The sequence below is a fragment of the Apteryx rowi genome, unplaced genomic scaffold, assembly GCF_003343035.1.
Source record: "Apteryx rowi isolate R43461 unplaced genomic scaffold, aptRow1 scaffold_123, whole genome shotgun sequence".
NCBI classification, from domain to species: Eukaryota; Metazoa; Chordata; class Aves; order Apterygiformes; family Apterygidae; genus Apteryx; species Apteryx rowi.
The window spans coordinates 1,624,936-1,649,873 of NW_020447453.1; the positions used below are offsets into that span (position 1 = coordinate 1,624,936).

Here is a 24,938-nt window from a genome sequence, read left to right on the forward strand (position 1 = left end):
TACAAACTGATTTACAAGAAAGTTAAATGTATTTGGAAGAATAATAACACACAGTTCAGTTCTAACCGAAATCAAAGTCAACCCATAGAAGATAATACACTAAACAGAAAAGCATACTTGCTCAGGAACAATACTACTATTACTGATTTAATAAATGGAGCTTTTAAAAAAAATAAATTTTCAACTTGTCCTTCCCAAGTGAGTCTTACTACTTTTCCAATTACCTGATGTGCAGACATTTTTCTACTACGCATTTTCAATGAGGCCAACAACATTCTAGTTTCACAGTCTTTTTTAAGGATAGAAGCAGAAATAATTTTATAAACTCAGCTTTGCAAGTCAATTACAGCTTAATTTATTCAAAGGAATTTTACCAATTGTTTGTTAATTATTGTTACTTACTCTTACAGCAATTAYTGTAATCTGAGTAACACTGTACTTGGTGGCCAAGAGATGGTGTGCATATGTAGCATGTAAAAATTAAAAGCACAAGTTTGCAGACAGTTCCCCTGGCACAAACCTTTCTTCCTTCTCAAAAGAAATACATATTAATACAGCTAGTTCCTGCCGCTTTTTTTTTTTTCTTCCTTCTTCTAAAGGACTAAAGACTTCAAAAAGAGTGGTAAAGGGCCAGGTAAAACACACACACAAAAATTATCCCAAAGGACATAACTACTATTTAAATTCTCAATTTCCAGCCAGCTTGGATGACTTCTTTTAGTAACTCATTTGCAATCATTAAACCTCAAAGTAAGTAGAACTTAGTTAACACAAAATTCCATAATGCCTCCAAACAGAAGATAATGATACAGATGGGATCAAGGAGCAATGCTGTGTAAAACTCGAATAGCAAAAGCAGCAGCACGAAAACTTGTGTTGATCTATCTACAAACTGTTACAGGTAAGTGCTCTTGTCACACAGAAACACAGTAAACTAGTCTCCTTTGGTTACTGTTGGCATTTAGAGGACAACTCTTGGTCTGGACCTTGGCTTGCACATGAAAGCAAACCCAAGAATTTGGCCAAGAAAGAATCCCTTGCAGAATTTTAGCAATAAAACAGACTAGTGATACAGCCAAGTATGAACATTATTTAAAATAATTTGTTAAATAATTTGACATCCCACAAAAAAAGATGACACAGCAAATCTAAGATTAGAAAAAGGTGTGTGCTCTGCAAGCAAAGCAATAGATCTTTCCCAAAGCAGACTGCCCCAGTTCATGAAATAGCGGTAGCATCCCTGTACTTGGTGTTTCATATCACAGAGGTTGGGCTGAGGTACTCCTTGATCCAGGAACAGAAAACCCATCCATTCTAAGTGCTGTACCATCTGCTGAGGCAATCTACCTGCATGCTTTCTGTAGTTGTGAAAGACAGAGCAATAGGAGTGATGCAACAGCAGAAGTTAACTGAAAAACAAGTCAGTTTCCTGATAATGTTATCTCCAACAAACTAAGTCTTGCCAGTCTGTCTTCTAGCATAGAAGCAGTATTGTATACGGTGGAGCTGGATTTTGTAAGAAGGTAATTTTACAAGCACTTTCTGAATTAGTGTACCCCAACAAGGACTGTACAGAATGAGAAACAGAGTGGTTTGTCAGAACACACAACACAAAATAATTACTACCATCTCCTGCAACAGTCTCAAATAAACTCTGTCCAGAGGAACAGTTTGTAAGTAAACACTCTACATGACTGAAGGTTAGGAGGTGAGCAAAGGGTTATTTTAAGAAAGGTCTAAAGAAAATTAACCTCGCAAATGACAATTTGTAGTACAACTGCTTAAAAATGCTCTTATGAATTCCACAACTTCTGTCTTGATTAAATAAGCTTTGAAACACATGTTTTTTCCACACAGCAGATGAAATCTGTCTTGAGGCTTGCTATGCAACTTGAAGGCAGCAATCTTCCTAAGCTAGTCTCAATACAAATCATACGTGACTATGCCCTCAAAAAGATACTACTAGTAAAGTCTCAAATCCTTTAAGCTGTCTCAACACAGTGACCAGCCCGGTGCTTGACAACAATCTCTTTCAACCCCAATACTAGATATAGGTGAAGTGGAAATCAAATGCCAACAATTCCCTCAAGGACTGTTTACAGTTATTTTCTGTGTGTTTTTCATTATAATATCTACCCCAAATCACTTAGCCAGAACCACTGCTTTCTTCTAAGTTTAAGAGGAGTCTTGAAGACACATCTAGGATGAAAATACTAATTTAAAGTGCTGTTTTAAGTGTTTAAAGTGCCTTCTATTCGGCTCACATCAGCTACAGAGATGATCATTCCCTATCACAAAGAACACATTCCTTATCACAAAGCATCAATTTGACTAGCCTTAGATTAAGAGAGTATATTTATAAAAGGCATACTTAGAAGATCTGGGGAAAGAAGGCAGAGGTGATAATTAGATTYTGGCAGCTGACTACTCAGATATCTTTCTTAGGATGTTGTAGTTTGTAACTTCTCTCTCACAAACGCCATAGATATATCACAATTAGTTATATGCAAGTATAGCTTGGTGTTTTCTGAAAATGAGAAGGGATCAACCTACCATAAGCTTTGCCAACACACACAGACCACTGTCTCCAGTGTGTGCCAAGTCAAGTAAGAATATCTTTGTTTACTGAGCAAGTTGCATCATCTTGTTAAAACAACATGCTGATACAGCAGTTCTGAGCACTTAATACAAACAACTCAGACTTTTAGGCAATTCTTATCAGCCTTAGATATGACTAATGATACTTTATTCCATATATTATAAATCAGTATTTCTGACACTGTATTGAAATAAACTGTGTGGTCTACCCTTAGCTGAAGACATTTTTAATACCATTCTTATTTGCAGCAACAGTTCCATTTCCTAACAATGGCTTTAGAAAAATAACAAATGATTGGAATTATCTGAGCTGTGATAACACAGGCATTTTATAATCAATGTTCAAGSACATAACTATTTGCTAAAGGGAGAATCACAGACTGTGAGATAGGTCTCTACTTCTATTCCAGAGTAACGATTCCAGTCACTGTCAAAAATCAGAGTTTGACCTTGTAAAGAAAATTAACAATAAAATTAAATTGCAAAAGTTTCTTGTCATATAAATAAAAAGAACAAGAAAGACAATTTTACAATTAAGCAGCATCAAAATGTAAGAGTCTAAATATGTCCCCCAAAATTAAACATTTGACTTGAATTTTCAGTTACCAAATCTGAAATGAAAACAAAAGTCAGATTATTTATGCCCATACAATGTGAAACTTTATTTTGAAGTTTAAGAGGTGAAAGGGGTTAAAGACATTTTTTACACATATTTTGTGGTTACATACCAATAACGCCACCTACTGGTATGACAGATGATCCAAATTTCCTTGGCATTTTAAAATTAATTTCAGAGATTTAATTTCAACTCAACATTAAACACTATTGGTTCTCTTTTCCTTTCCACTCATCTGACGCAGATCATTTCTTCCAGCATATACCCTCACGAGCAAGGAGCAGGATTAGAATTGAGCAGTTTCCTATATAATACTTAAGTATGAACTTTAATCTGCCCATAACAATAAAGATCAGAATATAGTGGTTTTCTTTGAAATGCAGCCTCTCTGAACAGCAAAGCTTTTAAGTCTGTAAAATTCATTGCTAAATCGTTTTTAGCAGAAAACAAAAACCCATAAGGAATTTTTACTTATCCAGCTCCTTTTAAAAATTCTTTCCATCCCTCCCACCCCTTAATATTTTCTGAGTCCCCAAATGAATTCTGATTATAATTATCAGTCAAAGTCCATATACAGGGCGGATATGAGTAATTTCAGGTTTAGGCAATTACCCAGGTGGATATTCCAAAACAAACCCAGGAGTTAATCAGATTCCCTCCCACCCCCTTTTTCTTTCTTAAGGGGCTTTTTTGAGTTTCAATCCCGGAGTGTTAAAGAAATAGAAAAACAACTAGAATATCCAAATAAGATTATCCTTGTCTTTTAACTAAGGTATGCAAGAAGCAAACAATTATAATCAAGACACTTTAGAATTTTACTCCACAATTAAACTGCTCTCTTCTTCCATTTTGAGTAAAACAATTTCTCCTTTATATTATTACCAGAAAATGAACAGAGATATAAATCACAATTTGGGTTCCTTTAGAGCATTGTTTCACTTAATATTTGAAATTCTTATAGCTTGTGATCATAATGTGAGGGTTTATTGGGCTTAAATTAGGCACAATTTCTACAACACCCATCCCTTAATACAGGATAACAAGCAATGGAAAGGGCCCTGCACAATGTTCTTCTCAGCAATCAAGTCTTTAGGGAAGAAATGCAATTGGATATTTTGGAATGAGCCAAGGAAACTTGCATCTCTGATTCCAAAGGGATTTAGCTTTCCTCTGCAATGTCACAATTGAAGCTGACAATAAATATAGCAGTACTGAACAAGCAGCAGATATAAAACCAAGTAGTTTTATTGCAATATATCAATGAGAGGCCATCAGGATATACAGCTATCTATTGCTGCACATATCACTTGCTACCAGAGTCACTAGCAAAGCTGCACACTAGAAAATACCTTGGCACTGCACAGGAATTCCTGAAAGAAATGTGCTGCCACCATCTCTTCCTCCCTTCTCAGGGCACTCTCTGTACGTTATAGTGCTGCTTCTCTCCTGAACAGGCTTATACCAGAAAACTAACTTGTTGGTTATTCCAAGTACACCAAAACCTTTCACACTGATACTTGAACTAAATCAAACACTCTAGACCAAATCTGTGGATTTGTGGCCCCAAACTCCACCAGACTAGAAATTCAGATACTATTGGCATTAGCCTCAAAGCAAACATTGTTCTTAAGAGGAAAGCTGTACCAAGATACAAACAGCTAGCCATGCCTCACGTCCTTAAAGACAGGACTTCCAGGAGAAATTAGAGATTTTCAACAGGAGCACCCTGAAGCCAAACATACTAAAAACCTGTATTACTTATATTTCCTCATTCAAGGACTGGGAAATACTTGGATAGTAAAAAAATTTCTCTCAAAATATGCATCTGCATCAAGAAGATAAATTAATTGTACATTTGCTAAATCCTTCATAAGATCTGGGAATCCATATAAAACTCTGTCTGATCTGAGGCAATATCATTTGGTGTGTCACTGGATTACTGCTTTTCTGAGATTTAACTTTGAGAATTAGCCTTGCGGACTAAATTCTCTGTGGTAAAGGAACAAAAGTAGGCAGAGACAATCTTCCTCAGGTGAGCAGAGCTAATGGTGTCACCCTAACACAAGGGAAAAATTTGCAGCTTGCTTGAGCAACTCCAGCTAACACTGCTTTTTTTTGTAGTTTCACAGCTAAATGCCTGGGTGTTACATTCCCTTAGTGGAAATGCACAACAGTACCTGAGAACGTAGGTGAACTTGCACTCAGCTTTTTCTAAAGTATCTTATGCACAAGCTTTCAACTCATCTCTACTACACATAAAAAAAAAAGACACTTCTTATTCCATACTGAAGATGTTTTTGAAGAAAAATTTCATTTTCTAGAGCACTTTCTCAAACGGTGTTACATCTCCAGGAACAATTTACTCAAATTCACATGCATTATTCAAACCAAATGTTGTAAACTGAACAGTATTTTTACTACTTTTTCCTCTTAAACCAAATAAAGTCAATCCCTGTTTAAAAAAAACAACAACAAAAAAATCAATCTGGAGTTCATGATTTTGAACAGTCTCTCCAAAGCAAATTAGACTGTAAGAATGTCCACACTAGCTCAAATAAAAAGACTGTCTAGGCTGGTAACCTCTTTCTGACAGTAGTGGATGATGAGGGAACGAATACAAGGGCAGCACTTGCATAAAGAGATGCTTCCCTAACATACCCTCTCTATCGCAGATTCTACAGCTTTTGGACCTTTTGAGCAAGAGGTCGTTCAACATAACCACTAAGCAAGACGAATGATGTCCCCTTTTCTATTTGCAGGTCCCAGATTTCTGCTAGCGTAGGTAAAAAATTTACAGCAGTCCATTTTCAAGCTATTCCAAAAGGTGTGGATAACTGACAACAATCACCAAACAAAACACTTTCTTTAGCTCATAATTATTCCTTTTACTGACAATTATGAAAAATTGTTCTGAAGGTACACAGCGAAAACCTTCAGTTTTGTCTGCCCATTAAAAAGTTTTATTACTCCAATTTAATCAAATTAAAATAAAAATATTACTACCACTGTAATTGCTAGTGATAGGGAAGTTTACACATTACTTATGTTTGCATCAAGTCCTGAGAGGACCACCTACCATAATGTAAGTGCTAAAAAAAAACACAACAGTGTTTCTAGTAAGAAAAGAAGAATCTTAAAGGTAAGTGACATCACAGTTCAGAAACTGCTATATATATATACAGCTATATATCAGTAAAAATCCACAACGCTGCATGCAAAATCTGGGAGACAGAATTTTCCTCACTCCATTTCAAAATATTCTACCAGATTATTAGTTTTAACTTTGCTGACAGGGCTTAAAAAAAGAAAAAAAAATGCTAACAAAAATAAAACTACCTGGCAATTTTTTTTTTTAAGCCACAGTAATAAAATCATGACTGTTTTTATAATTCAGTGAATAAGGCACTCATGTAAGGCACTCAATGGCAAATTCAAACATATACATCTTACTAGAAAGGCTTCTCTTCAAATTTACATACTCTGTACAGATGTCTCAACCAAAGCACTAACTTCCAAAGTTCTATCATGATTTCAAAAAGCAAAACAAAACAAAACCCTTTACAAAGCTTACACTCTGTATTGATAAAACAATCATATATTTTGATGACTTTAAGAATGTCTATGACTCAGATTATCATCACAGACCTTTTTTCGGTTTCAAGTTACTGACAGGTAATAAAAACCATCTCATCCTTTTCCTCTGTTCTTTGGCCTAATAACTCAGTTCACATGGTAGATACTCCAGAGCAACTTCTAGTTGCCTCAGAGGCCAATGTCATCTGCTTAAGCTTGTAAGAACCTGAATGTAAGGTTTGAAAACACTTTCTCAAAGTACTTTCTGCTTTTTTATAGACTAGTATAAACTCTTAAGACAGTGAACAGCAATCTCAGCCTTGTGAGTGATAGTTTGTAACAYGAGGTACCTATGTCAAGGTAGCCCATGCACTACTTCAAGAGTGCATATTCATTCCTATACCATGTTAAATCAGATCAAGTTTGCTTTGAACTGATCTACCCTATAATACAATGCATAGAAACAGCTCCAAAAGTTTGTGTGAAATGGTATCTGCAGTACGAAAATTTGATCAACATCAAATCTTACACCTCTTGCAAACCTGACCCCTGAAAATTTCTTTAAAAAGATTATCAACATCATAGCCTGAAGATTTTTAGTCACTTTTCATTTGGAAACATTAATTTTACATCATATAGTATTTTTAAAAATTATATTCATAAATAGCTTTTACATATATATGTATATTAGGAAAAAAACAACAGCCTAACAACCTGTATGGCAGGATTTAACCTGTTTAGACCTAAAGTAAATTGCATCTTGAAGCAGCAACTGCTGTTGCTGCACCGTTCTTCAGGCTGTAAAAAAATGTTACATAATCTGATTTGGCCAGAAAAGTCAGTCTCTGCTAACCTGGGATACTTGATTCATACATCTTCCACTAAGTCTCATATTCACCTTATAGACCTCTGATACACTGTTACAGAATCATTTCAAGAAAAAGATCCTACTCTCCCAAAACATTTGTAGGAGTATGCCCTTATGACTGGGTGAACAAAGTCTGTTTTTGTCCTCTTTGATGTCCCTAAAAACCTTATTTCTTTGACAACTGAGCTCCTCCAGATACCTTTCACACCCAGCTAGCAACACATAGAAACAGAAGTCAGTCAAGAATTTCATGTTGAGGTTGCATTCTTACTCTGCTGAGCTTTTCAAAATCAGACTATTCCCAAAGATGATGGAAGGCACCGTCTAATATTCCTAATCCAAAGACCCTGAATGCTGTGAGAGTACAAAGGGAAAGTACCACAATAAGCAGCTACGCTCATGCATTCTCCCTGAATAGTTTCCCCCATTACTGTTATTGGGGACAGCAGATTGGGCTAAGCAAACCACTGGTCTAACACAGTAGGGGACTTCTTATGTTCTTATCCAGTATCAATAAAGCAGTACATTCCCCAAACTCTCATTGTGATTGACTTGTGATTTCTCGAAAAAGATTCCTTCATTTTATGAAATACAAAGCTGATGGGGTGGGGGGATGGGGGGGACATTTCAGTGATGGACCCCGGAGAACAGAAAGGTTTCTTCCTGACCTCCTTCAACTCATTCTTGAAGTACACCAGATGCATTTCTAACCTTCTGGTCATTAAGATAATTCAAAAGAACCCTTATTAAATACCTAAAAAGTATTAAAAAAAAAAAACCTATACCCTATGGAAAGCTTACCCTGCATTTTTGATCCATTATTGTGGACTGAATCCTCTTCATCACGAAATTAAAAGAAATCTTTCACAGACTTAGTAAGACAGCACTAGATTTTCTTATGTAATACCTAATGTACACAACTACTATTAAGAAAGTACATACTATCTTGTGTATACAAGTTATATTTCAAATACCAACTTTTAAAGTCTACACAAAAAACTTAAAATTGTTTAAAAAAAAGTAACAATGGAAAACAAATACCACTTTAGTGAATAAATTCCAATATACATCTGAATACTTCAGTGACAAAAAGATTTGTTGTGTTAAATCCTGATTAAGACTACAAAGCCTGCATATAAAACAAGGACAAGTTAGAGGTAAGAAATGTAAAGTAATCAAGCTAACAGAAACAGTCACTGGTTCTTCTCAGAATTAAGAATTAGTTGCTGACCATTACCTTTAGAAACTCTCCTGAAAGTAATGATGCGCAGAGATTAAGGATAGCTTAGTTTGCTTGTGTCACTTGTGATGGTATACATTAAGAACAAAGTTGGATTTTCAAACAGAGGAGTTGCAAGCCCAAAATAAAATATTTAACCACTGAAATTAACTTTAGAAATTCTAACAGCAAAGAAACTTGGCCCCTGTTTTTTCCCAGTTTTGCTTTAAGAATTATGCAATCATAAAAGATTCACTTTTCCAATTCTTACTGTCTAGACTCCACCATCTGTGTTGAATAGATCTCCATTGCTGATAACAGGGGCTTAGACACTTAATTCATACATAGTGTAAAACACATTGGCGTGAAATGTCTCCATAAATATCTGCCCTACCAAACGATCAGTTTTACTGTCCATAGGGGTTGGTAAAATGGTACAGCTGTTAAGGATCAAGTCTGTACTCGCATATTTTTTTTTGTTTCAGGAGGTGGGGTGGGAGGAGGTGTTACAAATATACATGCGGACCGCTCTTTGATTACATGTCTCTACTGCCTTTTAGAACAGCTAAGCATGGATAGTGGTCTGAAGGAAACTTGTGGCTGTTATCAAAAAAATTAATGTACTGACTTGTTTGCATGGCAAGTTCTTTCCAGCAGACACAAACAAGCATCCCTTCTGCAGTTAATACAATTATTCAAGCCACAGTGCCTTCTCCTTCAAAGGTAGATCATGGCAGATTAGTCAGACAGTTTCCTTTTGTAAAGGAATGTACATTTTTATTTAAGAGAATGTCACAGACATAAGTGTATTGAGATTCCAATAAAATATTTGATATATTACACTACATACAAAAATTATTAGTTAAATTGGTGGCGACAGAAATTAGAAGTTCTTCTGCAAACTGTGAAGAGAAATGCTTAAGTGAGTTCTTCTGAAATGGGATATTAGGGTAGAGCAATATCACTAATGGAGTTCCCCTGAACTGGACTCCAGGTCAATCTTACAGTACACCAGTGTAATCCAATAGTACATAAAGTCAACAACTTTGTCAACATTGAGGTTTATGAGAGCATCAGATGAGAAGCAGAAGATGACTCTGTCCTAAAAAATTTCAGCCTACTTGTACAAACATCAAAGCACACCATCTGTCACACAGAAGACTAAACCAGATCATCATCACTTGGAAGCAACAACAAAGAAAAATGGCTATTTCACCAAATCTATTGCGAGATGGCTGTGAACCACAAACACAACATTGCACAGAAGAATTATTAGTACCTCTGTACAAATATGACTAACACTTCACCTGGAGTCATATATACAATTTTGGTTACCTGTGTTCAAGAAAGTTGAACAAACAGGTGGACAAACAGTCTCACAGACTGCCTATAAAGAAAATCCAGGAGAAAAGGAGCCTATCACATGAAGAAGCTAGAAGAAAACAGCTGGTTGGCCTGACAAACTAAAAATCATTAAGATATACAACTTTTATTTCTAAATAGTAGATAAACATAGTAGAGAAGACCTATTAAGCTGAAAAATAACACCGGATTACAAGCAAAACGTATAAATTGGCAAGAATATACTTAACTGGAAATCAGAAAATAGTTCTGGAGTCTCACTCCAGAAACAGCTTTTCCATTAGAATAATTTTCACATAAAGCATAATCAGAGATGATATGACATAGCTGCCTGGAACTGCAGGTGACTGGAACATTGTGTGCTTCTGGTTTTTCCCCAATTATGCTAATTGTAAAATGCAGCACATAACTCCCCAAGTGTTTAGATACTTTTAGTTTTTGAGCTTGCCTATCAAATTGAAGTTTATAGCCCACAGGCTTGATTACATTACACTATAGCACAAGCACAGCCATTATCTGCAAATCTAAAAGAGTTCTACAGATAATATTATCTCAGATAGGCTTGTGCTAGTGTGGATGCACTATCATATAAATAGTCATAACATATTTTAAACTGTTGCAGCTCTTGCATTTTTTTCCAAATGCTGAAACATACTGATCCAAATGATGTTTTGGACCATCATTGCCTGTATACTTTAACACAGCTACSCAAATAAGAAAACCATTGGACGACAATTAAACTGCCACTAAACTTCACGCTCAGTTTAAAGACAATTATAAGCCATAGCAAATCTAGAGTTTGTTTGCCTGAGTACATAAAATACAATTTAAGAAAAGCTCTACAAAAAATATACTAAGAAAGCAGTTTAAAAGCAGTAATAACTATATGGACAACTACAAAATCAAGAAATATGGAGTCTTACTAAAAATCTTTTTCTTACCTTTTCCAGGACTTAGGTTTTGGTCTATAAACACCTTAAGCTCTCCATTGGCTTCAATTAGTCCAGCCTATTAAAGAAAGTAACTTTTATTAAATTTACAAATACTGACAGCCTTTTGTTGTTAAAGATGGAATGAATCATACCAAAAGACTCTGTTGCCACCACTCCGGTTTCCTCAAAACACTGCCACTATGAAACCACACTGTTTATGGCACAAAATATGACAAATTTTTAAATCTGCAGATCTTATAAATACCATATTCTGAAAAAGCAAGGAGAAAATACTTTCACTTTTACCTTGCTATTTTGTGTCCTAATCTAAGCTCTAATAGTACACACACATTGTTTTAAGAGATAGCTGAAAACCCTTCTAACAAGAACCATTGACACCTGTAACTACACTTTTATCTGTGTAGATACTATTTACCTACTACAGAAGCTAAACATTATAGTAAAAACAGCACTGGTGGTAGACAGGGCTTTAATCATTTTTATCAGAAAAATGGCATTACAAAAGAAACAGCTTGAGAGTTTTTTTAGTTTTTTTAATCAGAATTTAAAGCTCTTAAATAAAAAAGCTATAGCATTATATACAAACATATAAAGTAATCACCATCCCTTGAGAAAGCTCACAGTGGAAGTTACTCAAAAAAATTACTATTAATTTCTGGATAGAAAATATTGGATTCGCTAATTCATTGGTACTTCCAGACAAAACAGTACTGAAAGAATAATGAACACAGGACACACGTATTGCTTCCATTTAGAAGGAACAGCAAGAGAGCCAACACTCGTACTTACCATAGTTTAGCATGTCATATTATGGAAGCTGGAATTCCTAGCTAAATTTTGTGCATAGCTGGTATCTTGCAGGCTACTAAGAATCTTCAAAAGACAATTAAGTGGCCTGCTATTAGTCAACAGCAAGGCTTTCCCCTTAAAAATCAACCTGAAGAGCCCTGCTTAAAATTTGCCCGGTGAGACAGAAGTTCTGCAAGATAAGTGAGCCACTAGGGGATGCTATGGTGCTGTTATGACCCAGGTTTATGACAGCAATGATTTCTTAAGAAAGGTAAGAATACAAGAAAATGGGAAACCTTCTAAACTTTTCTCTCTTCAGTGAAAGGGGAGAGGAGAAAAAAAGATGGCTGAGTATTGAAAGCAGGCTGGGAAGTACGCAGAAGAGAAACTTTGCTAAAGAAATCATAAAGAACAGTGGCCTGTAAAGACATGGCAGAGTCCTAGGAGGACCTGATGTCACAGAGAAAGCATAACCAAGGAGAGAAAGGAAGTGATGGGTAAAATGAAGAGCTTGTGGCATTTCTGTCTTCTATTCTCCTATTTTTTTCCCTCAAAAGTAATGGAATAGCCCTGTTTTAATAAGACTGCAAGTACATACAACTTACCAGTATAAAAACACTACTTAACTCTCCGCCTTGCCCCCAGTAGGGATTCAAAGGTCCGCTTAAACAAACGACAGTTCCAGTGGCCTATTCCCAGCCGTCTGAACTTTTATAAGCCTAACTCTTCATTGCACACAATTCAGAACTACAACAAACTATATCACTCTATTAGCTGGCAAATGCTTTCAAAGAAAGAAAGCACTCATCAATGTGAAATCAGTATCACATACAAATGTGTTATTAGAGCTGCATTCCATGGCAATATGACATTCCAGAACACTGGAACCCAGTGTATTATACAAAGATAATTTTTTGCTAAGTATTACATTATACCTATACTACCTCAATTTCACAAGAGTGTTAAACCACACAGGAAGTGCAATCTCATTGTCATATATTTTTTAAATGTAATGCTTCAGTTTCTATTCAACAGCAGAAAGAACAGGTTTATGCTCTAGGATTCCTGCCAATTCTTTTCCATAAGAATCAAAAACATACCAATAAGAACGAAAAGAAATGTCTTGAGTTTGCGATTTGTGGACCATCAGAAAAATGGCTGTTTTATTCTTTAACATGTCTCATTTCAAAGCACATGAATTTAACAATTTTGATTTATTAAATCCATGCATCAGTTTAATATGCAAAAGAAAATGTGCATTGAGTTCATGTGTCAGTTATAGTGATAATCCAAACACAAATATTGAAGCTGTGAGCATTATTCTCAAGTTCTCAATTCTCAAATGCAAGTAATTACTGAAATAGCTATTAATTCAGTAATTAGCTAATTTGCTAATTCAGTAATCAGTTATTTATAGGTCCCTTCCTATTTTACAATTTTTTTCTTAACTAGGATGGTCTCCAATAAAACCATTTCTAAAAAATTATTCTATTTTTCAGTACTCGAGCGACTACCACAATTGTAATACCAAATCATCTGACGAGCTTTAGCTCTTCTTCTTCATAATCTACAGTGAATAAAATTACCCAAAACAATATATAACTCTAGAAACACAACAAATCTATCCCAGCACTACAAAGGGTCAGGTTAGTGCTGCATGCCCTGATCCACCCTTTTGTGTGACTGGAATTACATAAGCCACAGACAAACCAGAGAACATTCAGGAAAAATACTGCATTTCAATCAACAATAGAATGCAACTGGGAAAAAATCAGAGAACAACAATAATCGAACACTAAGAACAACCTTCTCAGAAACCAGGAAACTCATGAAGACTACAGAAGTTACAGTTCTACCATCGTTCATACCAGCGTCTTGCTAGAAGGCTCAGTTCTGGCAGTTAAAAATTCAACTCACTCATGAGAGAGCATGCCTACGAATAACTCCAGGAAAACTACTTGGGAAGAATACTATCAAATCCTATAGAAAATAGCACCTCCAGCTGCTATTATTCTTAATGAAAATTAATTTCTGTTGAAAATTCTGTTACTCCAGCCCCAGTATCTGCACACTTTGGGTACCTTATTTGATTCTAAGGTTGTGAAAATTTGTCACTAGTGGAGTCTCTTCAAAGTTACATGCAAGCTTTAAGACAGGAATACAGTTTTGAAAATCTTTTTGGCTAGAGAACTGAAAAGCAAAACTTCCATCCCACATGAAATTCTGGTATCTTTGTTCTAAAATGGAGCTACTAGGAAATCCCTTAGCATATATTTCAAAATAATTCCCCCTATTATTCAAGGCGTGTTGTTTTGGAGGAGAGACCAGGATTACTCCTCCATGATGCATCTAGCACAAAGCAGTGCTCAAAAAGAAAGAAAGAAAACAAAACCTAGAGGTAAATGTGACCATAGCTCCCATTAGGTATAATCACATAGTCACAGATTCACACTGAACCAAAAAGTGAAGTATTCAATTTTTTTCCCCCCAATGGAAAAGTAACCTTCCCACAAGAAGGGTTTAAACTTGAAAGAAATTCTGTTCTATGATGGGAAAACGCACTTAGTTTTCAGGCCTTATCTATCAATTTGTATCAAGGTATTCTGACTTTTTTCCACCTGATAATGTAATTTCTTTGTATTCTCCTTTTTCTGATGATCTTCTCATGATCCTCAATTTCAAGATGCATTACTTCCTTTGATGACAATGTCAAGGCTGCTTCAAATAATATCGCGTCCTTAACATTTGATTTTGAACATCTGATTCAGCTTTATTAACTGACTGCAACTTCACAATTTAGAGCTGTTTTCTCTTCAGAGAGACATGTTGGCTATATATGCTTCTGTACGGCTATATAAAATAACCCTAGTCTCCTAAATGGGTAACAACAGATATAGGAAAATACGACATCTTTTCAGCCTTTGTCCTTTCCGCATTTGAACAAAATGGACAATGATTGGGGAAAAAAAAAAAAAAAGCTTTTAACACTTCATACAGCATCTAAGCTATAGTAACTTAAAGCATGAATATAAACTTTGATCTTCCTTCCACAGATCAGAAGGAGAAGGTTAAAAACCCTTGGACAAATTAGTAAATTTGAGAACTGTAGCTGCAGAACCCATGCTGGAGTCGTTACCCCAACCCACCACTTAGACTCTGTCTCATCAGATTCTTCAGAAGTTCTAGGGAAAAGAAACTGACTGACAGGCTAAACCAGCAAAAATTCAGCTAAGTTAGCTTTGGCCTCCTATGAGATCACCAGCAGTCATAAGGACTGGAAAGTCTATTTTTGTTTTGTTTTCAAGCAAAAGCTGAAAAACTACAAGTGGTCTCAGCCTGACAGTCAACTGGGAAATACCTTTTTSCTGGTACTAAAGCTAAACTGAAACAAACTTTACTAAAAATATAGAGAATTTCACTTACATTAAAAAAAATCATCCCTTAGTGCAGACTGTCACAGAATAATTTATTATCTTGCTAACAAGCTAATTTCTGTAATCTTTGTAGTTATGCACTAGAAACTCAACACCCTTACAAGAAAAGTATCATTTCTTCCTCAGCTTTCCAAACTTAGAGCTCAATTTCTTAATAAAAACTGGCATAAAATTATTCACTAAATCTTTAAATTAAACAGAAAAGATGGAAGCTGAAATTGGATTCACAGACAAAGAACCCATGAAAAGTGTGACCAAGTGCAGAAGTTTGGCTAAAACAAGACTTAACAAGTACATGTGCTATGTCTATCAGGTTTAAGCTGAGAGGAAGATCTCCATACTTCTTTGGGATAAGTAAACGTGGGGAACAGAAGACTGCTTTTTTGCCACAGAAATACCTTTTCTGTCTGGCTTCTAGGTAATGAGCTCATTTTAATTATATTTCTTGAGAAAGAGCTTGGGGAAGAAGAAAAAAAAAAGTTGGAAGAAACAGAGGTATTTGCCAAAAGGTATTTAATTCAATAGAAATGTTCAGTTGTTAATAGCAGATTAAACTCACTAGAATGAGGAACAGGACTGGGATTGACAACAAAACAAGAAAACTGGGTGCCAAATACATAATGCTGCTTAAAGAATGGGAGTCAGAATGGGACAGACAGAAAAACAAGTGGGGAATATTGGGACTGGCTGGGAAAGAAATCAGCTCTGGAATGAGCCAGAAAAAAATCAGATAGAAGATGACAGATGAGTTGAGGCAGAAAAACTGGGAGTCAGTGAAGCAGAGGAAAAAGAACCGGTGAGAACTTAAGAGAGAGCTTTAATTGGACAAGATCAGATCCTGTATGGAGATGGGCAGAACGTGGGAACTGGGAAGAAGAATACAATCTATTCTAAATTAAACTAGGACTGACAAGGTAAATAAGCTGGGACCAGATTGAGAAGATTAATCAGGTAAGGAGTAGTAAAGACAGAACCGGGAAATGGGGAAATCTGAAAGGAAACGTATTTCCACTAGAGTATATTCCTTCCCAGAGCCTGTCAAGGAAGATGCCTCTGTTGTCTGCAGGCATTTGCAAAGCCAGCTAGCAAAAACGCACACATCTCATGCAAGCTTCACCTTAACTTGATCCACAGAGAATAACAATTCCTAGGATTTTACCTTTTAAGAATAGGCAATAAATGTAAAGGCCCTATCACATGCAGTTTTATTATGTGCCACTTCACTGACAATGTATTTTTTTTTTTGGTTTGCCTCATTTTCATATCAGGAAGCTACAAAGAAATAAACGGAAAATTAGCATGGCTACGAAGTAGAGAAAGGCTCGTAAGTGTTAGAAACAAGGTTGCTTAACAACCCTAATTTTTCTTCCACACCTATCCATATGCATGATGTCATCTGTAACAAGATGATCACACACTATTTTTTTCATTGGACTCCCATCTCATTCAGGGACCAGAGCAAACATGCTCTGGGAATGAATCATCATGTAAATGCAGGAGACTATTTTTATGGGACACCCAATTCATTTTTCACAGAAATTAAAAGGCAATTAAGGAGTAAGGTTGAGGACTGCAGTAAGGGAAAGGAGGGTCTTAAATTGAAAATATTTGAATTGCATTTTGCAAATGAAGTAGCGAGAACTATGCCCTACTGTATAAAGTTACATAAAAGAACTTTTAAAGTCAGGTTACGGAAGTCTGAATCTGCAAAATTCTCAGATGCGTTATTTTACTGTCTGTGCTTCCATTGCCTGTTTCCAAAACAGGGATCATCCTCAGTTCACAGAAGCACTGTGAAGACCAGTGTATTTGTCAAACACTCTGCAAGGAGCTATACCATTGAAATAAGCTTCCCCAAAAGTAAATTGACTTATTAGCACCTTAGCTAGCAGGCCAAAGTCAAAACACTACACATTAAAAGATCTGGATCACACAGAAAATTGTGAAGATAAAAACTAAATGTAGAACAGTACCTCAGTTAAGCACTGTCAATCTTTGCTCTCCATACAGGCTCTGCTGCTAATGCATGTACCTCAGACACCGAGTATATACAAAATGACACTTGCAATCTTGTTCAGTACGTCAAGACCATTAGCTTTTTTGGTTATTTTTCTAAGCAGAGTAACGCACCTAGAATTCAACAAAGATTACATGAAAAATTCACTTTGAAGATGAGTCAAATAGTGGTCCAGTTTAAGGAGCCACACAGATTCACAAACTTGATTGGAGTTAAATTCATTATATTGGGCTGTTTCTTACAAATACCAGTCTTTCGCAATAATTGAACTCCAACTGATATGATCCTTGCACACTTTGAAGTTGGCATTCCCCAAAACTAACTGCAAAGTTACAGGAAGGAAGCAACTTTGGTCATATTCACCTTAGGAACCTCATACTCAAATCACTGGCTTGCCACTTCTACCAGCTGAATTAATAAGAAAAAAAAAAAAAAAATCAATCAGCTGTGTCCTCCTGAACTAAATAATCATGTAAACAAACAAGCAGCAGCCATTTCCACAACTAGCTCCTGGTGCTGACCATCCTAGATTTGACCCTAGTAGACTGTTGTTTTTCCAACCAAATCTTTAGAGCAGTTTGTTCAACAGCATCTTAACCACAGTAGACTTCAACAAATAACATTAAACAAGATTCATCCCAAAGTCATTTGCCTCACTAATCTCCTCATCAGTGTATTAAAAGACTACAGCAGCCCACAATTTTATTTTCAAATAAGTCTGTATTACTAATGCGATACTGCGACACCTATCAAATGTAGAGTAATGCAACACAACATTTGGGGGTATATGGACCATTGTCAACCTTTAAAATCAAGTTGTCCACTATCAGCCTGAGAACGACTTCAATGTACAGAATGTTTAGCAAAGATTGGCCCATTTTTCCTCCCACTAATCCTAACCAGCCACAATAAATCTCCACTGAGTGATATTCAGTCAAGCAAATATAATCGCTAAATAAGTGATACATTAAGATCCCTACTGTAACTGAACTATTAAAAGCTGGTATTTTGTTTATCATTTTAAGTCATCAGCACGCACCGTATTTACTCAGTAAAACTACAGATATATATCTATAAACAGCCACTACCATAAACTAAAACATACAATACCTACAGAAATTAAACACATAAAGGCTATAGGAAAAGACTTAAATTACACAAATAAATTACCAAGCTGACAGGTAACTTCTGAGTTGCTATTTTCTGTGTCTTTTAAATATGAACCAACACAAAAAATGAGACACGCTCTTATTGTGTTATTTATAATGTAAAAAGGAGATCTTTAAGATTATTTTACCTCTGCCCCCTTCTAAAAAACATATTTAAGAAAATTTTAATCTTTGAAATCCCAAATTGAGATATTCTTCCCAGAAGACTTAACTTCATAATATTAATTGATCAATTCATAAATTTCTGAATATGTGAGGAATGACTAAAAGCAAATAAAAATAATTCAAGCTACTTAAAAGTCACTGAACTAAAATGATGTCAGAAAAGGTGAACGAAACACCTGAGCTCCACTAAGGATTCAACTTCTCTAGTCCATCTTTATTGAATCTCCCAGTACATAACCAAAAAATACATAAAAGGAGAAACCAGCTAATATTTTAAAAAGTTTGAAAAATGTTTTTGAAGACCTTTCAATACTATCTAACCATTAAAAGTGCATCATGTAAAAAAAGTTCCCAAACACATCTTTCTCCTGCTTCCATTAGTATCTCTTTTTTCAAAAAATGTATACCAAATGCAACCCTTTAAGATCATAAAGAATTGCCTGAGGTTGATATAAAAGCACCATATGAAAACTATCAAAGTACAACTTTTGGATTGTATTGGAGAAATTTACTGTACAGCAGCACAGATCTACTAAATTTGGGGAAAGAAACAGACCTACTGAACATGTAAGGGTGATTTTGCTGTTGTTCTTTTGTAAGTATTCTGCTCAGTAAATTGATTAGATGAAACCATGTACCCAAACATTTTCTGATCACTCAATTAAAATAAAAAACCAAACAACCTTAATCCCTACATCTTTAGATCTCTTAAACAGTAACATTAAATCAGGTGCTGAACTTTGTGCAGGTAGAACTTCTTACATGATGTCCTCAGAATTTACAAATGTGCACAGAGCTCCCTTTGCAAATTTAGATGCAGAGGACATATCTAGTGTTGAACGACACAAATGAAAGCACCATGAAATACTGAGAAGATATCTTAAGATTTATTACAGCCATGCAAGCTAGAGATCAAGAGAAAAATCAGTCATAAACTAATTCAAGAAAAAGATGACAGTAAAACAAAACATGAAATTTGAAAAAAAAAAATCTAATTTTAGAACCAGTGGTTCCAAAACTAACATCACTATAAGGCAACCTATGAAAAAGTAGAATGTATGAACTTTCCAATGAAGAGCTCTCAAGAAAGGTATTTGAGTTTGGGAGACATTCTGAAGGCTAACAATGGCACGTCAGTACAAAAAGTTTGTGAAATACCAAATTAGTTTTCAATTGCATATTCTTCATGACAAAATTCTTTTCTATGACTGGAAGCAGTCCATGAGATAATGGTGAACAACTGAAATAATCATAAACAACTGCTGCTACATAAAGAAACTATTATATATACAATTTTTGAGAACAGAAGGAATCTTACTAATTCCTTTTGCCTAGCCCCTTTTTTCCCAGAACTCGCTGTACTACCACAGATTGGACTATCTTCTCTAATAGCTCCAGACCCTGAAGGTGACTCCTAACTCTTCTCTTCTATATAAAAATGGGTCTTAAAGCAAAGAGCAACAAGCTTCTCTTTATGGCTGCTTTGGAGGCCTCAACAGTTCATTTGCAACAGAAATAACTGAAAGGAGAACCCGGATCATGCCACACGTTTAATCTTCAGCTACAGTTTAAAAACTGTTAAATTAGTGGAGGAGGGTATATTAACCATTGATACTGGAAATATTTACCTTCCTAATTTTCAGAGAATTCTAATATCTAACTGAATATAAAACTGACCAGCAACTAGTCCTCAGTCTCATACTGGGAGTTTGAAGACAAAACCACCCATAAGTTACCTAATTTACTTTCTTGCTATAGTAATTCCTGCTTCTTCTATCAGTATTGCACCCTGCCTGGTTTTAAGTATCCCAAGGATGGACACATCACCATTTCCCTCAGGGAACTGTAGCCCCCAAAAAATTTTATTATTTTATTGCATGAATCCAGTGAGCAGCACAAGTCAGCTGAGGACACTGTTATATTTGGCACCTCTGGCTCCTGCCCGGAAGGTGACAGAACTGTAAGCAATGGAAGAGTCTATAGCCGAGTAGACTCAGCAGAATCTTAGAAAATAACACTGATTAACCAGAAAGAGGAATGCTGACTAAACTGGAGTTTCTGGAGATTCTCTATGTGTGATTGACTCTAACTTTGCCTCAGTCCAAGAGGCTTCCCACCCATTGTACTCACTATGCTCACAGAAGACATGCACAGTGCAAACGTACATGTTAAATTGTACCCAACTCTACCAACCCTGACTGACCACAATCTGTCACTCAGTCTCTGACAGGCAATAGAATGATCCTGTCTCCAAGCTGCACACATTCTTCAGAACTGCGATGTGTTCTCTCTTCCATGCACATTTCTATCAGTTTCTTTGAACTACAACCAAAGTAGTCTTTGTAGTAACAAGCCCTTCTGAACTGAATGTGATATTCCACAACCAATCTGCCTGATTTTGCTAGAACTGCTTCACCACACTACACAATGCTCACATGCAGAAAATGAGCAGTAACTGTGCTCATTACTGCTACCAGATCACATTGAAAATGAGTTTGCCTTTGCTTTTTTCTTTTTTTTAACCATTTACTGCTTTCCAGATCCCCTAGTCCTTATATGATGTAACCCACAGTTTTCTGAAAAAAATTTTTTGATTCGTATACAGAGACTTTAGCTTTCACAAGCTACTAGTATTTCTTTTCTTCACTAGTATTTTTCAGTTTATCCAACTGCAACATTAGTTGTGACTACACTTTTCAACTTCACCTTCAGGTTCTTAATTAAGATGCTAGATATGAAAGTATCTATCTTTTTTTTTTCCTAATAGTTTTTGGACCATGTCAGAGGAAATGAAAATATTTTGCCAAAAATCTGTACTGTGTTAGTTATTTTCTCTTTAACATACACTCTGAAAAGCTTTAAAGGGATACATATTAAATTAGTATTTAGCAGAATTTAGATTTGGTCAAACAGCTTATAAATACTATCTTGCCAGCACACCTGATCAGTACTTTTGTAGTTATTTAGTCATTTTTAAAAACAAATAATTGATTTGCCAGCATTCTCTATCATGCTCCCTATTTGTTCAAGTAATCCAGTAAGYTCTCAATCTGCAAACTTCTATGAGTATTTAACTTTTAAAACAGGCCCTTTCAAACTGTAGTTTTTATAAAGAGGAAAAAAGAGCTGAAGTGATCAACAAAAGGAAAAGAAATGTGCCTTCCTGCGGCAGGTGTGTGTGTGGGGGGGGAGGCACAAGAGAGAAGACTTATCTTGTCATGCCCTGGCTCCACACCTTCCCCTCCTGCAGAGTTGTCTGCTTCATCAGTCACTAGAGCTAGCACTAGACCCAGCAGCATGGAGTAAGCGTGGCAGGTACACTGAGCCTGTGTTCCCAGGCTGGAGCACACGGAAGCCACTTGGTCACGTAAATGCCATCTGAAGCCCAGACTTAGCATCACAGCAACACAACCGTTACCACAGACTAGCCATTTCAGCCTTGTTGGGAAAAAGGGAAGGAAGGGGTGGGGCATTCACCAACTCCTGACTGTGCCATCTCCTTCACCACTGTATCTTACAGTCGGTTACTCCACTTGATAGGTGACATGGCAAAACCATGAGCCATTAATCATGTCAGTGTTTCCATGTCAGAATGTTTAAACTTACAGTGGTGCAGGTCTCCGCGGACTCAGTGCCTAGAAATTTAGTGACATTTTCTCTATTATGAATAATTCCACCATTTCACTATGGAATGAACTTGGACTTTGGACAATTACCAGAATCATTCTTATTTTCCCTTCTGAAAATCAAAAATTGTTACACCAATTAGCATCTCTATTTTCTAGCAGTAAATCAAACTTAGTATGGCCTACTGTCAGACTTGGGAAAGCAAAACGTATTTAAAACTTCACAAGATTCATTAACATGGTCTTCGACGTTACATAAGGGTAGGCATGTAACGGTCTGCAAAAAAAGGAAGTAGTTCATCCTTCTTCCCTGAGACAGGATTAAATATATGTAGAGGTTTTTAAGAACAGGTTAGAAAATCCTTCAAATAAGATTTCAGACCTTTTCTAGCTAGCTTGTACCAGTGTCCAATTAGACTTAAAATTTTACCTAAAATCTAGATTGCCATTTTTCTAAATTCAGTTGATTACTTCTTTTACTCTCAGAAGACACTGAAAACAATTTTTGCTCCTATTTGTAGCATCTTTTTTCTCATGTTTCTCATTCCTCCCTTAACTATTCTCCTTTCTAGAAGCGGCTAGAACTTTCTATGTAACATGTCATTCTTTCTTAAATGTCTTTTTCTCATTATGCTCTCCTAGACTTTCTAGGGTATTCATCAGTATTCACAGGTGCTAGTACTTCCTCACTGGGTTGACCTCTCTCACAAAAGACAACGTTAAACAAATGTACTTTAATATCTCAATTACTTTGAACTGCTTCAATTTCTTCTCCTATTCTAACACTCCTCCTCCATTTTCTTCCCGCTAAGATGGCCTTTCATTCCCTGAACTATCTGCTATCTGTAACATACTTGGCTATGCTTATCTTTGCCAGGCAAGCTTTGAGTGACTATGTATTTCTGGTTGCTTCTCTGTATATTAAGATGTTTTTCAATTGCTTCTAAACTACTCAAATTCTCTGCAGGATTAATTTGTTAAACCAATCACTGTTGCACTGAAATTCTCGCTACCTGAAACCTACAATGGTTCATATCACATTTTAACCTGTTGTTTAAGAATCTGAAGTTGTATCACTTTTCCTTAGCTTGTTAGTTGTGTTTTTTTTTAAGTGAAGATATATTCTAATAGGACTATGGAGTAGTATCTTGTCTTACTGTCAATAAAGAAATGTGAAAGCCCAATTACATTAGCCATTAATAAAGAATTCTGTTTTAAATGCAGGATCTATTTAAACGTTTTTTCTAATTGTTAAAAAAATACTGAAATGGGTAAGGAGCAAACATATCACTTCTTGGCCTTTTGGCTCAGGTCAAGCATACTGTAGATGGTTCAAAAGGTAGGCCACAGAATCAAAGCCACTAACCTTGAAGTCAATGATAATGAAAGTCTATGATGAAAGTCCCCAAAGCCTGTTTTTACTGACACCAATTAGCATCTTTTGGTAGACAGAGGAGAAACAATGAATACACACGGAGATTGAACCAACTTCTCTCCCCTGAATACATGATGCCTCCTTGAGCAGAATGCTAGCATTGACACTCCTGTTTTGCCAGTTGTCAACTGGTAACAACAAAGGAGCAGTCAACGACAACCCCAAAATCTCAGCAGTATTTTATGTATGTGGAGTTTTCTAAATTCAATTCAAAAACAAGTATTTTTAGTGTCCAGTGTGAATACACATAACGCCACCAACGCAAGTGCTTTTATGGGGACAGTGATCTCTTCATTAATCACTCTGAAAAATGGCTGCAGATATAAAGATGGTTTTATGTTGTTTCATCTTAAGAAAAACATAGATTAGGCTTGGTGTACAGCACAGAAAAAGTATGTTCCATATATCCACTACTGCCAGCTATTGTAAAGCATAACTTGTTTTGCTTCTGCTAGTAAAAACAAAAGCAAAAATATATTAGCTATACTTCCACATATAATGTACTACAAATATACTTACATCTTTTGCCATGTTACCAAAGACTAGAAATCAATCCTCTTAAAATCTTGATGGCTGCAGGACACAGAGACAATGATGCTATTTTCTAGAAAGTAAGTAAAGACAACATTGGCTATAAGAAATGAAAGGAGGAAAAGTTTTTACGACAGAAATTACAGAATACCGCCAAATACATTTTACTTTTAAAAAAACGGAATTTTTTTAAATAAAAAGTTTTATGGCATCACCAATCAACCCCCTAGTGCCCCCCACCCCCACCCCAAACTCATGCGTGGGAATACCCCTTATCCTACAGCTGAGACGAGCTCTCGGCTCGCAGGAGGGCCCTTCCCCCAGCACACACCCGATCCCAGCAGGGCAGCCGGAGCCCACGCTGGGCCGGTCCCTGTCCAGCTGCGCCCTTTGCAACCCGGCGGAGAAAGGCGCGGGCAGAGGCGGCGGGGAGAAGAGATCACTCCCTCGGCCGCCTCTTCCTCCTCCCCACCCCCATTTCCAGCAGCAGGCACAAGTAGGCCTCAGGGGCCAGCTCCCCCCAGGGCCTTCCGCAACCCCCCTCTCCCCCTCGCGGGCGGCCGGGCCGCGACTGCACCAAGAG

The 24,938-nt window shown here is 36.4% G+C and overlaps 1 protein-coding gene across 2 annotated transcripts in view; it reads right to left on the bottom strand.

Moving 5' to 3' along the window:
• TFDP1 (transcription factor Dp-1) overlaps window positions 1-24,795 on the bottom strand; it is a 45,876-nt gene extending 21,081 nt beyond the window's left edge. For both annotated transcript variants that reach the window (XM_026055272.1, XM_026055265.1), the window contains exons 1-3: window positions 24,687-24,795; window positions 24,344-24,428; window positions 11,178-11,244 (exon numbers count right to left, since the gene is read on the bottom strand). In XM_026055272.1, coding sequence (XP_025911057.1) covers window positions 11,178-11,244; window positions 24,344-24,355 — 79 coding nt within the window. In that variant the 5' untranslated portion in view covers window positions 24,356-24,428; window positions 24,687-24,795. The remainder of the gene's footprint in view (window positions 1-11,177; window positions 11,245-24,343; window positions 24,429-24,686) is intronic.
• Between the last annotated feature and the right edge of the window lie 143 nt (window positions 24,796-24,938).